Consider the following 16,772-nt stretch of genomic DNA (forward strand, 5'->3'; position numbering starts at 1 on the left):
CCGTTACTTCATCTTTTAACATAACTAACAATATTTCTCATACAATTTAGTCATCTTAGGAACCATACTCTAGAGTTCCATCCAATTTCTCACAAGGATTTTCATATCCAAAAGTCGCTAGAAACATAATCTAACAATCAAAACTTGACCTTTAATTCACTAAGCTTTCAATTCCTTTATCATTTGAAATTAAATCATCAACTTAGCAAACTTTCTTCATAATCTCTACCACATCCAAACCATTCGGCCAAGGTAAGGAAAAGGAGAGGAAAACTGAAATCTCACCTTAGAAGAATGAAGAACAAACTCCGAAATCACCAATCATCGGTAGTTCGATCGATTCCCGCTTAAAACTTGCTTTTCTTTACTTTTGGTAATTTTTTTTCTTCTTCTCTCTCTTGGATGAACACCCACGGTTCTTGACGTGAAAAATGAACATTTGGGGATTGATAAGTGCACAAATTTGCACTAAAATTGTTCATAATTGCTAAATAAATTAAGTTTTAATTAAATATTTTCAGGGAATTAATATTTTGTGGAAGTGTTTGATTTTAATTTAATTTAATTTGGTTTGTAGGGCAATAAGACATTTGGGCCAAACCTAAAAGAAAAAAAGAAAATGAAGCCCATCAGCAAGCCTAGCCATCCACCGTGCAGCCGTTCTCCAACCAGCTCCTGCCATGTGTTCCGAGTGGGTCCCTGCTGTCGGTCATTTCATCCTCTCCGCGAATCACAGAGCGCCACGTGTCGACATTGATGCAGTGGTCGGCAATTTACTCCTCTCAGTCCCTCCTCGCGCGACACGTGTTCCACCCATTGGGATTCTTCAGCCAGCTATCTGTTTTGGTTCCGTTGGGATAATTCCAGCATTCAATCTCAGCATAAAGCCTTGTAAATCCAATTTAATTTGACAAAAATGTCCTTTATGTTTTTCTTGCTGAGTGGTTTTTTACATGTCCTAAAAGCTCTATAAATAGAGCCTTTGTTAAGTGTGTTAGGTTGTTGATTTTTCGTTTAAGTTTAGACACATTTTTTCTTATTTTCTTGTTCTTATTCTCATACTTTCTTTTTAGAATTTTATGGGAATTATGTGCAAGTTAGGCTAGAGTTCTTTGGTGAGGTTAGGGAGAAACCTATATGTGAAGTGATCTTGAGTGGATTTTGATACGCCATTTGTTCTTCAAAGTTTATATATTTGAGTGATTAATCTTCTTCTATCTTCTTCTAATTTCTCATATTGATATATTTTATTGTCAACTTTTATATAAATCTAGTCAAGCTCTTTTTATGTGATTGTTGCATGATACTATATATTGGTAAGTATTGTTTTGTGAGTAGTCTTTTACTGTAATATTGCCAACGGTATATTGTCGCTTTTAGATTTCTCATAAGATAATTTTCCTAATACTAAACGTAAGAATTTTACTTACTCGAATACATTTTAATTCACATATTCTTCAAATATATATTTAATGATTGTTAGTTTGGGATGTGAAACTTTCAATTGAGTAATCTCAAAGATCAAAATCCATTCGGGTGCACGAAGCATATATGGGAATCTCGACGCCTTACCGGTTTTAATTATATAATTTTCTCATACATTTTTCTTACGCTTAAACTTGTCAACACAAATTACATTCTCTTTTATTTTTACTTTATTATTTATCTCCTAAAGTTTATTATTTGCTAATCGTTTCTTATTTAATTTGTCACTTCCTCGTGGGATCGACCGTCCTAATTGTGCTACAATTGACCGCTTGTTTTGCACACGTTTGGGCGTAATCAGGGATATTTTTATCTCTTAAAAACCGGACTTAATAAAGTGGGAGGACTAAAATGCAATTTTAGCACTTTTGAGGGACCTTTTTGTAAAATTTCACCAAAATATATCATTTCTCGGCTTCTTGTACAAGCTTGGCCGACCACCTCACTAAGCAAGTGGCATGATCTCAGCCCTTCATCTAAAAAGTTACTTTAAATCTCAACCATTTATCATTTAATAATTATCATATTTTGGTCCAGCTTAATTTCTTGTCCAGTACGCATTTTATCTGCGTTTCTCAGACAGTTGGTCAACTTAGTCAACTTTGACCATTCTTGACTAACTTTTCGAGACTGACGTTTTGATCGACTCTTGGTCAACAAACTTTGATTCAGTCCACTTAAATCAGTCGAAACCCTAATTTTCTCGGTTCGACCTTCCGGACCTCTCTTTCATCCGTTTTTCGTTCGGATTATTTCTAAAACCCTAGAATTGATGTTTTTCAATTCTTTTTCACTTCTTAATCTTAAGATTCATGTGTTGGCCCACTTGTGGGTTTAACACAGCATTCTGCACATCCTTCCTTATTTTCAATTCTTTTTCACTTCTTAACCTTAAGATTCATGTGTTGGCCCACTTGTGGGTTTAACACAGCATTCTATACAACATTTTAAAGAAAATACTACATTATTTATAAGGAAAATATTACAGCATTATATATAGCATTTTAAAAATAAAATGCTACAGCATTCATACAACATTTTAAAAAAATGCTGCAGCATTCTAGGGAGTATTTTTTTTAAAAAAAGTCTCTCAAATTTTGGGAGTTTTAGAAATTATATGTTAAAATTAGTTACAGTGACGGCCAACTCAGCAGGGTCGTCACACATTTAATATGTAGGACTTTTTTTATTAAGACTTGAAAGACAAGGGCTATGTTTGGAATTGATCTCGTTTTTATTTTTCACGTTTTTGCAAGAAAGAAAAAATGAAAACGTTTCCAAAATGACATTTGGCGCAACAAAGACAAAAAACGAAAATGAAAATGATTTTTTGGTTTAGTGTAAAATAAGAGAGAAATGAAAAATGAATTTTCATTTTTTGTTTTCGTTTTCCCCTCTCTCGAGCAAAGAGAGAGACATTAATGTGTTTTTTATACTGAAAATAATCTCTTGATAAAACTACCAAACGCATTTTTAAAAATGATTTATGTCTGAGATTGAAAACGTTTTCATTTTCATACAAAAAATAAAATCATTTTAAAACGAATTCCAAATACGCCTAAGGTGTCATCAAATATATATAGTTGTCTCTATTTTTGTTTTTATTGGCAACATAATCTTGAGCCATTGATTTTTCATCTAAGGTTTATATTTTGTACCGGCACATGTGCCCTACAATAGAATTTGGGTATTTAACACATTTTCTCCCTGAATTTATATGGTTTTAGCAATTTACCCCATAAACTTTAAATTTTAATAAGTTGTCTCATCAATTTGTAAATTTGTTGCAATATGTCTCATTTTGACAATGATTGGATTAAATTAGTGTTGAAAAAACACGTTCAACGAAAATTTCAATATCCCAATTCAAATGTGATATAAATCTTTTAGTTTTTCAACTTTTAATCCTTTAAATCTAATAAAAAAATTTGAGTAAATTTAGTAAAATGGGGCATATTGTAACATTTTTACAAGTTCAGGAGATTGATTGTCAAAATTAAAAGTTTAAAGGACAATTTACTAAACTATGATAAGTTTTTGAGGCAATTGTGCTAAAAACCAATAGAATTTCCCCTAATTTTGTTTCCCTCTACAGCATAATTGTGTGCCTTTCAAATCACTCTGGCCTATGTCGAAACTTCATCAATTAACGCCTTAACTAAATGAAAACTGGTTTTTTTTTTTTTTTTTTGCTTTACTTTTAGGGAGATTCTCTGATACGTTAGCATACTGGTAGACCAGGTTTTTCCAACTATTAGCTCTGCGCGCTTTTGATTTTTACGTAATTTTATACATATCTGATGGATAAAAAAACATATTTTATCAATATATTGACATATCAGAGAAGGTCCTTGCAGGATAAACGTGAAAACAAATTATTGTTTTCTTCGTAAGGAGAATCCTAAATAAGGAAAAGAAACAAGTGATTTCTAGTTTTACTTCAAGCAACATGAAAGTGTGCACATGCCCCCGAAGAGCTGAACAATCTTACATCCTTTTGTTCATCTCTGGCTGGCCCAGCTAACAAGGCAACTTCTTACGGTTTTTTTTTTAAGTGGGAACATATAGATGTATGATTGTTTTTAGAGCGAAATTTTGTCAAATCAGTTAGTAAAATATAGTTAAAGATTTTAAAAATACACATACAGTTAAAGATTTAAAAGGACAAATTAAGTTGGTTTGCTTATACGGTATCACTTGTGCCCAAAAAAAAAATTCTTTTAACATAGTGAGATGCACACAAATTGTTCAACATACTTGAACATATAGCAAATGTTACATGTAACTATAATATCAGATGACATTTCCTCTAGAGTAATTGTAAGTTATAGATCTTTTGAAAGTTGAAACCAATATGTACGTCTTATTTTGTCACGAACATCATTGTGAGTTAGAATACACAGGAAAGATTAAGATAAGAGAGTTATTGCTAATGTCAAAGCATTGTAGAGGGAGTGAATGAGAAAAGAAGAACATAGGTTTCCAGTCCAACAGTAAGAGCATCCAAGGATACAACCAATGATGAATAGTTGTAAAAAATTCTCCCCGGAAAGGTGAGCCGCACTGAAAATCGCCGAGCTTACGAGAACCGCTTGCTGCCATTTCATCGTCGACGAAAGTGACCTCAATAAGAATCCTCTGTAGACATTTTCTTCCAGCAAGGGAGTAACGACGCAGTATACAAGGACACAAGCGGCTTTTGAAATGTTGCTGCTCACAAGTATTTCTTTCAGTACAGGGTTGTTTACCATCTGCAAGCACAAAAATATTTTGTTTAAATATGAGAGTTCTGAACCAAATATGTCCTGACATAACTACTTTTGAAGAATGGTGAAAACCAAATATATATATATGAAAAAGAAAATCTCATGTAACTGGAGAAGAAACACACTCCCTTATTTGGGGGATCATATGCATAATGTTTAAGATGAAGGGAAATATCTGACACAATAAGGAGATACCAGTAACCAACATTGACAAGGAAACTCAGAGTGCCAATGCATAATTATTTCGAAAATTTTCCAACTTATTTTTTTCTACTATGAAGGAGCATCTGAACACCCCATAAAAAGTCAAAACAGTTAATATTTTTAAGGGAACTTTTATCTCTTACTTGAAAGAGCAAAAGGAAAAGAAGAAAAAAAGAAACATAGAAAAATGTAAAAAGATAAGAAGCCTCATAAAGGATTACTTAGTAGAGACTTAATTAGGTAAAACCACTTGGTTTGAAATAAAATACAAAAATTGAAAAGTTTCCCAAACTTTTCAACCACATTTAAACAAACAATTTCCACGAGTCCCAGACAAGTCCCAGAGAATCGTGAATTATCTGTCGCAAAAACGATTTAGAAGAATACTAAAAATCAAAATAAACACATTGGAACACCTAAAAAAGCAGGAGAAGAAGCAAAATATAAAAGACTTCTTTGTAAATGTTCAATGGCATCATATGCATAATGCTGTGTGCATGTGAGTAAGTATCTCGGAGACTTATATGATTCAGAAACTAGTTTCAATCTAACGCTAGATTAACAAGGGAAGTTTTCCCAATTTTTAACCCAGGCTTATATGCTTCATTGTAAGCATTATTACTTTAGCAAATTAAGAAAATAAATAAATAAGCACATTACTATGAAGCCTTGATTCCTTCTCCACATCTCTCTTCTAACAAGTCCAAGTCTAGTTTAAATCCAACAAGAACTAAGTATCTTTTACGCAGTGCCGGCTTCAGAAAAGGGGAGAAGAATGTAATCATTAGCTGACATTTTCAACTCAGCTCTATTGAAAGGGTACAACTTCCTTTCTATGATCTAAAACCCATCTCATCTATTGCCAGGGCTTTCGTAGCTCATGTCTGTATCATGCATGAAATTAAGCCTCGTTCATTTCATATATTCAAGTTTAAAATTCGAGTTTTGTTACAGTAAAAAGCTCTAAAAAACAGTCACATCTATTTTTTTTTTTTTTTTTTTTTGGCTACAGTAAAAAGCTCTCACGTAAAGTCACATCTCAACTCGAATCAGCAAACTAAACAAGTCCTCAGTTTGATATCCTCAAGTATACTTGCTAGATTCTAGACTATTAATTTAAAATTAACTTAGCCAGTCCCCAAGAGTTCTCCACTCTTAGCAATATCCACAATTCTGCAAACTAAAAGTGAGAATGCATCAATGCAGCTTGAAAGTTGGTCACACGTTCAAATAATGAAAGCAAAAAATTTCCAGGAATCGAGAAGCGACGACATACTCATCCTTAAAGATATCTATCTGTTCAGTGCATTCGACAATAGACGAGAATAACAAAAGTAGAGCTTCGAAAGAGGAAAACATGACACGAACCTTGGGTTCTATGACTCCGTCCACAAGTACAGATGTGAAGAAAACCAGTGCAAGAAGAAACCCAAATCCTATAGCTGATGCCAATAAATAGTTCCTTTCTGCAGATGACTTGTAACCTCCGAAGAAATTCGTAAATTTATATGGCGGCTTAGCGGTGAACTGTAGTAGAAGAAAACTTGCAACAACCTCTATAATCTGAGCTATAAGCAGTGCTATTGCCTGCAAAAGAGGCAAAAGGAAAGCACAAGTGACCCATCAAATAACATGTCGATCATTATTCATTACTAGCTTTTTTATGATTGATAATTCAGGCTAGGTTGTGACCAATGGATGAATATTCCATCTAACAAGGTACACTTAGTTATATATATTGGGAAAAAAAAGTATATGATAATAATAATCTGTTTGACATGTGGTGGAATGCAAAAAGGTTCAATTCGCTTCAATTCCAAGTTGCAAGACCTATATTCCTACCATGAGCGATTGAGCATTTTTCCTCCTTGTCTTCAAACATCCCCCAATTGTTTCAAGAAACAAATATTACAAATAGGCACTTTAAATAAAAATTAGTGACAGAAATACCTCAGTTTGTGGATCAAGATTAGGTTGTTGCAATATTTGAGCAGCCACGGACATCCATCCAAAACTCAAAGGAATGTGCAAACTAAACATATAAAATGCCGTAGTGGTCCAGACATCTCCACTGTCCCATGGAATGTTATCTTCTGCAAGTGCCGAAAAGCTCTGTAGTCCAAGAATTACAAACAACCCATTTCCATATTATGTCTTTTTAACACTTTGACAGGCAATTATTAACGAACAAATCAAAGTTACCTGAGAAGAAACTTGATGGGTATTCTCATCTTTGGTGCAAAAGCACTTGAGAGAAGCACTGGAGCTAAGATTGGAACTGGTATTGGATAAATGGAGGAGAAAACTTGAAGACAAAATGGAATTCAATTTGAGTGGTTCTGAAAATTGGCATCGAATTAATTTATTAGAGGGCGTAGGACAGGCTGATTGCTTAAGCACCTTTATCATCTCTGCTAAATTCCAACCGCTAACACTCAAATTTAGCGGCTGTACTAAAATAACGTCTACGTATTCCGCTATTTTTCCTGTTTTCTTGTTTATCCATTTCTCCTCTTAGCTCTTTTTCTTTCTTAATTTAGATGATGTTTATTTTTTGTATTTATCTTTAATTTTGAATAATAATTTATATTTTTTATAATTATAATTTTAAATTATAATTTTAAATTAATAAACTAAACGATTCACTTAAATTATATAATCACGTCATAAAAAAAAGTTTTTATATAATTCCAAAATGATTAAACTTATATTTTTGCACATCGTGTTATTATAAAATGACCCCTAATTATATCCCATCACTATTAATTCCTAATCATTTCAATTTTCTTTTCACACCAATCATTTCATTTCATTTCAATTCTTTACTTTAATATTCTCTTTTTATATGCGTACAATCTTTTTAAAATTTCTTTATTATGATTGAAAAAATAAACTGTTGATAATTTTTTTATTTTTTAATTATTAAATATATATTAAAAATTAAAAATTATATATTATATATTTTTTAATTTAATATAATTTTAATTATATTAAATAATCAGAAACTGACTTTACTGATATGCTGATTAATCAAGAAAAATTTCCAAAGAAATAGATAGCAAAACAATTTAAAAGTAAATAAATAAAAAAACAAAAACACCGATAGAAAGAATTTACGATATCAATTGATGTATGAGGAAAAAAAGAAAAAGATAAACTAGAAAACAAAATGAGAACTGTAAAATAAAACAACAAAAACAAAACAAAGAACCAAAAAAAAGGGCGTGACAAAAGCTTAATCATTAATTTTTTATAATAAAATTCAATTACACAATAAATTTCGTTTATGATAAGAAATTGGTCCCTTTTTATCATTTTATGTGAGTTCATTCTGTAATAAAAAACTTTAATTTAAAGACCGTGTGGAGAGTTAAAAATGGTGTGTAAATAAAATTATTCATGTATTAATTATCATCTTATTAATTTTTCAACTAATTTTATGCGAAAGTATATGAATAAGAGCATATATGTAGACACTTCTAAATAAATAATTTAGGGCATATATATTGAGTCAAATTTTGTACTTCATCACTCGCAACATACGTGCCCGATCATCCTCAAAAAATGACTGGAGGAAGCAAGCGACCAACGAGCAATCAGATAAAAAAAATAAAAAGGCGACCAGCGAGCAACTTGAGAACCAGAGACAACTGGAGAGCTGAATGCATGAAGACCCATGGGACCCACAAAGATAATTTAGGAAAGAAGAATCCTTGAAATCCACCGAGACAAATCAATTAAGACTCGTTCATTTTGCTTATTCGAGTTTAGAATTCGAGTTTTACTACAGTAAAAAACTCTCATAAACAATCACATTTAATTTTTTTTTTTTTGCTACAATAAAAAATTCTTATATAAAATTATATCTCAACTAAAATTAAAAACTCAAATCAGAGAACTAAACGGACCCTGACAACGTTTGTTTTAAAAGTTTTATTTAATTTAAAATTATAGTTTTTAATTTTATTATAATATTTTTTTATAAAAAATTTAAATTTTACAAATTATAAATATAAATTATAATTTTAAACTCATAAATCAAAATACTTAAATTGAGAAATAAAACCAGGAATGGGACCAAACTCAGAGGTGCAGCTTGCCCAAATCAAATAAAGAAATAAGCAATACGAAAAGTCAGTTGTATCCAAAAAATGAGAAATCCATTTCACCAGTCAACAGCAGATCAAGCTGAGAATCAAGCGACTTAAGAGACTCAAAAATGGAGGTTTCTTTTTTTTTTTTTTTTTGCTAAATCAAAAATAGGGATTGATACCACGAATTTACCATCCCATATTCATTTTAAATATTGTTCATTCACTCCATTTCTCTTTCTAAATTCTTTGCAAATTCCACCTTCTCTCTTTATCCCTTTTTTATTCTACATTATAATTGTACTTTTTATAAATTAAAATGAAAATTGTGAATCACTATAAACTCGTATGTCCATTTCTTTATTTTTTTATTAAACTTTTAAGTTCTCATTCTACTTTTATATTGACTTGATAAATTAACTCGTTATTCAAGTTAATGTCTGGAAGCGATATTGACCTCGTTACAAATTTAATTATAAGATTTTACTTTTGACAATATATATTGCTTAGAGAAGAAAAAACATGGAAATATGTAAATCTATTATACATTATCTATATATTTTATCTCTCTCTTTAGATCTATAGCACTGTGAATTCTCTTTTTCATTATTCATCTGAGGGTTAAGTTATTTTATCCTTTTGTGTTTATTTATTTATTTATTTTGTCCTCTCTGTCTTACTTTCTCGTATTTTTTTTAAACTCTTTCCCTTTAAATTTTATATTTCTAAAATTATTTATTAAAGCATTTTTCTTTTACTAATTTTATACACGTTTGATATAATTTTTTCTCAAAAATTTTACTGCTTAAATACGTCTAATTAAAATGTGCATTTTGCTGGTGCTAGTATTTGTATAATTTAACTTTTATATCAATTTCTGAGTTGTCATTCCTATATGTAATTATTATATAATAAGAGGTTGTATTTGCCATTGAAAATATGGACAATTCAAAGTTGGTATAAAATGCTGAGATTATAATTGGTATTCCTTATGTTATTATTCTTAAATCTAAGGGCTAATCTCATAATTAATTCTTAAATTTTGATGAAAATGACTAAAATTAATAGAATAATAGGTTGATAGATTAGAAATGAGTTCTTAGACGCTTTAAAAATTAGATTAAAGTGAGATTTACTGTAAAATTTAATGACCAATTATACGATTAATCCTAAATTTAAAAACTAAATTTAAAATTTATCCCTCGTGTATTTCTTGGATATAAATGAGAATAAATAGACAAAAATTAGTTTCTAAATAAATATTTAAGGATTTAAACATATTAAGATCATAAAACAAACATATTTTGTAATTTTCTTATATCTTTATTATTCTTATTCTTTTTTAAGGGTATTTAGATCTTTTTTATTAATCAAAATTAATTAATTAATTAAGAACAAGGTGATGATCAAATATACATTCAAAATCTGAAGATATAAGGCCGCGTTTATTAAACCGTAAAGGAATGTAATTAGAAAGGTAATGGAATTAGAAAGAAAAGTAAAGTAATAGGATTAAGGGTCATTCATTCTTTTTCATGCGTTTATTTAACTATTAGATGGTGTAATGGGACATGCTTACACTCTCTTTTTTATGTTTACTAAAATTAGGAATAGTAATATTATGAAGGTAATTACTAAAATGTCCTTTTACATAATTAACTAACCATTGATTGTATAGGCCTCGTTCACTTTGCGGATTTGAGTTTTTAATTCAAGCTGAGATGTAACATTTTCTGAGAGCTTTTCACTGTAACAGAAAAAGTTGATGTGACATTTTCTGAGAGCTTTTTACTGTATAAACCTAAAACTGAAAACTCGAATCGGTGAAATGAACGAGGCCATAGTAATTCATTAAAGGTAGATAAATAAATTTAACATTCGTTCTCGTTGACAAAGAATCAATATTAAGGGAGTGCAAGAATTGGTATTCTCTTTACTCGTTACTCATATTGTGTGGGGCTCAGTTCTCCATTACTAGTTTTGTAAGTAAACACTTATTAGATGAGAAAGAGAATCAATCATTACTTTCTCTTTCCCTTTGATGCAAAGTAAACATGTCCTAGTATGACACAATCTAAAATACAAGTCATGATTATTTTCATAGTAATATAGTCTCATATTTAGGTATTTTATACATTTGTCCTCTAAATTTGTATAGTTTAGTAATTTGCTTTTTAAATTTTTAATTTTGGCAAGTTGTACTCTCAATTTGTAAAATTATTGAAATGTGCTTCATTTTGACGATGATTGTGTTAAATTAACGTCGAAAAAACATGTTCTAACATCTCAATTCAAATGTAATACAAATTTTTTAATTTATGAACTTTGATCCCCTAAATCTAAAAAAAAGTTGAACAAATTTAATAAAATAGTGCATTACAATAATTTTACAAATTTAGAGGATTGATTGTTAAAATTAAGAGTTTAGAGGGCAATTTGTTAAATCAGGATGAGATTAAGGAGCAATTGTGCTAAAAACCCTTCACATTTTGAGGTATAAAAATTAGAGAAAAAAAAATTTAGGAGAAAAGTTCACCAGACGAGTTTGGCCGACAGACGAAGAAAGTTCAACAATAACAAAGGAAATTTACTCGTCTATGGCCACAGGAGCGATTGTGGAGCTTCAAAGAAACTTTCCCAACTGGTCCAATATAGTGGAAGGCATAGTAAAGCTTGAGAGAAAGATCTTTCCGAAACACGAATCGCTTGCTAGATCCTTTGATGAAGAGCTCAGAAAAAAGAACAGCGGATTGCTTTACGTCGTCGTAGATGGAGAAGTTGCAGGCTATGTCATGTACTCATGGCCTTCTTCTCTTTGCGGTTCCATCGCAAAGCTCGCAGGTTTAAATTCACAACCATTTTATTCTTAATTTTTTCAGAACTAAACTCAATTAGTCAATGGGTACGAGATTTCACGCATGCCCACAAACTGTTCGATACAATTCCCAAAAGAGACAAGTTCATGTTTCCATGTCTCTTATTGACTTCATATTGATTCTTCTATGTTGTCGTTTGTTGTGTTTTTTTTTCTCTTTTATTTTGCAGTGAAGGAGAACTTGAGGAGGCAAGGATATGGAGAGGCATTGCTTAAAGCGGCGATCGAGAAATGCAGAACCAGAAATGTCCAATGCGTATCGCTTCATGTTGATCCGCTAAGGACTCCTGCTATGAATCTATACAAGAAACTTGGTTTTAAGGTTGACAACCTCATAGAGGGTTATTATTCATCTGATCGAAATGCCTACAGAATGTACTTGGATTTTAGTGCAGAATAGTGCACTAGAGATCAAAGGCTCGTTTAGTTCGCTAATTCAAATTTTTAATTCGAGTTAAGATATGATTTCATGTGAGAGTTTTTTACTGTAGCAAAAAAGATAAATATTACTGTTTTTAAGAATTTTTTACTGTAGTAAAACTCAAATTCTAAACTCAAATTAATAAAATGAACAGAGTTCAAGTCTTACTCCGACTAGACTATTTCTAGAATAACGAACTATTTTGGTGCACTTTAAGGGTCTGTTTAGTTCGCTAATTCGAGTTTTTAATTCGAGTTGAGATGTGATTTTATGTGAGTGTTTTTTACTGTAGTAAAAAAGTTAGATGTAATTATTTCTAAGAGTTTTTTACCGTAGCAAAACTCAAATCAGCAAAATGAACGGGACCTAAATCAATTTCCGTTGACAATAACTTCCGAGATGAGTAAAAATAGTAATAATCAAGTGAAAGTTCTTGCTCATATTAATGTTAGCCCCCTTTGGTGGGACAACTCAATTCAGCTCAAACTACAATTCGAATACACATTTGATAAGGACGTTAATTAAAAATTGAATGGGTTGAAATGCTTCAACTCCGAATTCAACTGCCCCCCAATTCCACTTTTTAGACCATTATTCTCCTACAGTTTTCCATTCCCACCATTCTGACTTTATTTGGCGTGGGCCCCACTTTTCAGGCCACTTTGCTGCAAAGGTCGTTCTCACTTCTCACCCTAATTGGCGTTGGCCCCACTTTCTCTCCAAACAAAACAAATACACGTGCACTTTCTCACATTCAAATACTAATTTAAATTTTATTTCTTATTTAGATTAAAAGTTTTTTGTGTATTTAAACACTAATTTAAATTAACTTTTTAAATTATATTGTTTAAATTTTTCTGTTTAAATTAACACAATTTGAACTAACAAACTAAACGGAAACTTAGTTACGGATAAAATCATTTTAATACCTTATGTTATAGTAAAAAGTTAAATTCATCAAAGGTCTTTAATTTTTTTTCTCTTTTTATTATTCATCCATGTACTTAAAAGTGTACCAATTTAAACCTTAAACGTTTTGAATGTCATAAATTTAATCCCTCAATTAATATTCGGTTAAATTTTGGTTGGATAAGTTAAAATATTGGTATTTAAGTTATAAATAAATGAATAAATAGCCCTGCTTACCAATTCTTGCAAAAAAGGTGCATTTCATCAATAATAAAGAAAACTGAATGAACTTATCCACAATTAAATTTGCCTCCAAAACAAAAAACACGAAACAACCTATGCAAATTATATCTCGCTTACTTCTCATAATCTCAATTCTCAAATGATTAGTATTTAAAAGAAAAAAACGAAGACTATTTTAGTGCACGCATTTTAACTTTAATTATAGGCAAAGCTAATATTGTCATCAATGCAGGTTTAATAGTACTAATTCATCAATCAGCTCTTTGCTATCTACTTAGGTCAAAAGCCCGTAAGAAAACCAAATATTGTAGACCACCGTTGAAAATACCGCTATGGTTTGTAGACCCAAAAGATCATAAAACACTAATCTTTTAAATCGATTAACTTTGATAGCATAGCAATGTTGGGACAAGAAAATTTAGAAAAGTACGGAAGAGAGAAGTTTTTATTGAGACGTGAGGTGTAATTTGGATAGATTGTTTAGTTCTTTTTTTTCTTTTTCTAATTTGGGATGTAAATATGATTATCAACAATTTCATTTAATTTGGTTTATTAATGATAAGAATATAAAAAATAATGTTCATTAACTTGAGTTTGAGTTTATGAACTCGAGTTGAAGAAAAAATTTGAGCTCAAGTTTAGCCCCAAACTCGAGTTCAAACTCGAGTTCAAGCTCAAATTTTACAAGAACATGTACTTGAATAAAGTTGTAACTCGAGTTCAAAATTTTTCTGAGTTTTGTTGCAAAACGAACAACCCTTTACTCATTTGTTTATAATTTAAATACCAATATATTAACTTTTTCCATTCAAAATTTAACGGAATATTAACTGAGAGACTAAATTTGAGACATTCAAAAAGTTTAAGGTTTAAATCGGTACACTTTTAAGTATAGGGACTAATTATAGAAAGAGAAAAAAGACCAATGACTTTTGATAGATTAAACTCAATAGTAAAACATCTCGTTGATATCTTATATTTTTAATAATATTAAGACTGTACTTTCACTATTAAATAAATATTTTTTTAGTACATTGACATTGATTTTTGAGACATAATGACTCAAGTCATTATAGCTTGACTCAAGTCATATTACTATAATGTTTTCACTCACAAAAATTTAAATTCAACTTTTTTGTTAAAGTGTTTTTCTCTCACATACACAACTCAAATCATCAGTTGAGTTGTGCAACATATATGTTTTATATTACCATTCTCATTAATTAACAAAAAACTAGTAATTTTTTTTTAAAAATCTAAAAATACTTTAAAACATTTAAAAATGAAACAATCAAAATAAATTAAAATGTCTTGAGGAAATATGTTTAAAGTTATTAGTTTTTATTTAATATAATTAATAAAAAGATTATTATCACTGGTGTCTCTAAATTTTAAAGTCATTCACAATTTACCCCCTAAATTTTAAAAACTCCCACTTTGCTCCCTGAACTTTGAATTGTTCCCATTTAACTCCTTTCTATTGTAATTTTTGTTAAAAACTGATAGAAAAAAAGAGTAATGCAATCGTGTAATATTTTTGTTTAAATTTTTGTAAGAAATAAATAAATAAGAACCACATGACAACAATTAACCTCATTTTTTTCCACCCGATTTTAACATAAATGGCAATAGAAGGGGTTAACTGAAAATAATTCAAAGTTCATAGGGTAAAATGAGAGTTTTTAATGTTTAGAAAGTAAACTAAAAATAACCCTAAAATTTAGAGGACACTAGTGATAATAATCCTTAATAAAAAGGAAAGTTTTGCAGTAAGAATGTTCTTTTCATTCATATTCGAAAGTACTTGAGAAAAAAGTTGCAAGCCAAAAGGAAAAAAAAGGTTGATGCTGAGAAAATTTAAATACTAATATGTTAACTTTTTCCGTTCAAAATTTAACAGAATATTAACTGAGAGACTAAATTTGAGACATTCAAAAAGTTTAATGTTTAAGTTGGTATACTTTTAAGTATGGAGACTAATTATAGAAAGAGAAAAAAGATCAGGGACTTTTGATAAATTTAACTCTAAGTGAAACATCTCGCCGATATCCTATATTTTTAATAATATTAAGACTGTACTTTCACCATTAAATAAATATTTTTTAGTACATTGACATTGATTTTTGAGACATAATGACTAAGTCATTATGGCTTCACTCAAGTCGTATTGTTACAGTGTTTTCTCTTATAAAAATTTAAATTCAATTTTTTTGTTAAAATATTTTTCTCTCATATACACAACTTAAGTCATGACTTGAGTTGTGCAAATGAACATATATGTTTCATTTTACCATTCTCATTAATTAACAAAAAACTAGTAATTTTTTTAAAAACTTCTAAAAATACTTTAAAACATTTAAAAATGAAACAATCAAAATAAATTAAAACGTCTTGAGGAAATATGTTTAAAGTTATTAGTTTCTATTTAATATAATTAATAAAAAGATTATTATACTGGTGCTCTTAAATTTTAAAGTCATTTATAATTTACTCTCTGAACTTTAAAAACTCTCATTTTATCATTTGAACTTTGAATTGATGCCACTTAACTCATTTCTGTAATTTATGTTAAAAACTTATAGAAAAAAAGAGTAATGCAATTACGTGATATTTTTGTTTAAATTTTTGTTAGAAATAAATAAATAAGAACCACATGGCAACACTTAACCTCCTTTTTTTCATATGATTTTAACGAAATTACAACAAAATGAGTTAAGTGAGAATAATTTAAACTTTATAGGATAAAATAAAAGTGCTTAAAATTTAAAGAGTAAATTAAAAATAATTCTAAAATTTAAGAGACATTAATAATAATAATTCTTAATAAAAAGGACAGTTTAGCAATAAGAATGTTCTTTTTATTCATACTCGAAAGTACTTGAGAAGGGGGAAAAATTGCAAGCCAAAAAGAAAAAAAAAGAGTTGATGCTGCCCAGGATCGAACTGGGGACCTTCAGTGTGTAAGACTGACGTGATAACCACTACACCACAGCATCTTACGTGACAGCTTTTGGACCATAGTCTAATTACTAGAAAGCACTTTGGTCCTGTTCGGAGTTAATTTTGTATTTGTTTTTTACGATTATCGAGAAAAAAAATAAATACGGAATAAAAACGACGTTTGACACAATTAAAGATAAAAAATAAAATAAAAATAATTTTTTAATTTAGTATAAAATAAAAGAGAAATAAAAAATAATTTTTAATTATTTATTATTTATTATTTCTGTTTTTTCCTCTTTTAAATATAAAAAAAGATGTTAATAAATTTTTTTATA

The 16,772-nt window shown here is 29.7% G+C and overlaps 2 protein-coding genes and 1 non-coding gene across 3 annotated transcripts; 1 reads left to right on the plus strand and 2 right to left on the minus strand.

The window, feature by feature from the left end:
- Positions 1–4,298: 4,298 nt before the first annotated feature.
- LOC21394830 lies at positions 4,299–7,438 on the minus strand. The gene is made up of 4 exons (XM_024167659.1): positions 7,158–7,438; positions 6,906–7,067; positions 6,324–6,542; positions 4,299–4,736 (listed from the first exon to the last, which is right to left on the minus strand). Exons 1-4 carry the CDS (start codon positions 7,362–7,364, stop codon positions 4,395–4,397), a joined length of 930 nt encoding a protein of 309 aa, XP_024023427.1. The 5' UTR covers positions 7,365–7,438; the 3' UTR covers positions 4,299–4,394.
- Positions 7,439–11,589: 4,151 nt separating this feature from the next.
- LOC112092195 (putative ribosomal-protein-alanine acetyltransferase) lies at positions 11,590–12,321 on the plus strand. The gene is made up of 2 exons (XM_024167660.1): positions 11,590–11,887; positions 12,092–12,321. Exons 1-2 carry the CDS (start codon positions 11,644–11,646, stop codon positions 12,319–12,321), a joined length of 474 nt encoding a protein of 157 aa, XP_024023428.1. The 5' UTR covers positions 11,590–11,643.
- A 4,096-nt stretch (positions 12,322–16,417) lies between these two features.
- On the minus strand, positions 16,418–16,490 carry TRNAV-UAC. The gene has a single exon. It is a non-coding gene; the product is annotated as a tRNA-Val (tRNA).
- Positions 16,491–16,772: the final 282 nt, after the last annotated feature.

This window comes from Morus notabilis, unplaced genomic scaffold (genome assembly GCF_000414095.1).
Source record: "Morus notabilis unplaced genomic scaffold, ASM41409v2 Scaffold732, whole genome shotgun sequence".
Lineage (NCBI taxonomy): Eukaryota > Viridiplantae > Streptophyta > Magnoliopsida > Rosales > Moraceae > Morus > Morus notabilis.

Bases quoted from the DNA above. Each gene is read 5' to 3' on its own strand.
- LOC112092195 (XM_024167660.1), top strand. From the start codon at position 11,644: ATGGCCACAGGAGCGATTGTGGAGCTTCAAAGAAACTTTCCCAACTGG. The intron at 11,888-12,091 runs GTTTAAATTCAC...TTTATTTTGCAG, and splicing joins TTCCATCGCAAAGCTCGCAG to TGAAGGAGAACTTGAGGAGG.
- LOC21394830 (XM_024167659.1), bottom strand. From the start codon at position 7,364: ATGATAAAGGTGCTTAAGCAATCAGCCTGTCCTACGCCCTCTAATAAA. The intron at 6,543-6,905 runs GTATTTCTGTCA...CCTCTTTTGCAG, and splicing joins ATCTTGATCCACAAACTGAG to GCAATAGCACTGCTTATAGC. The intron at 4,737-6,323 runs GTTCGTGTCATG...TTGTGCTTGCAG, and splicing joins ACGGAGTCATAGAACCCAAG to ATGGTAAACAACCCTGTACT.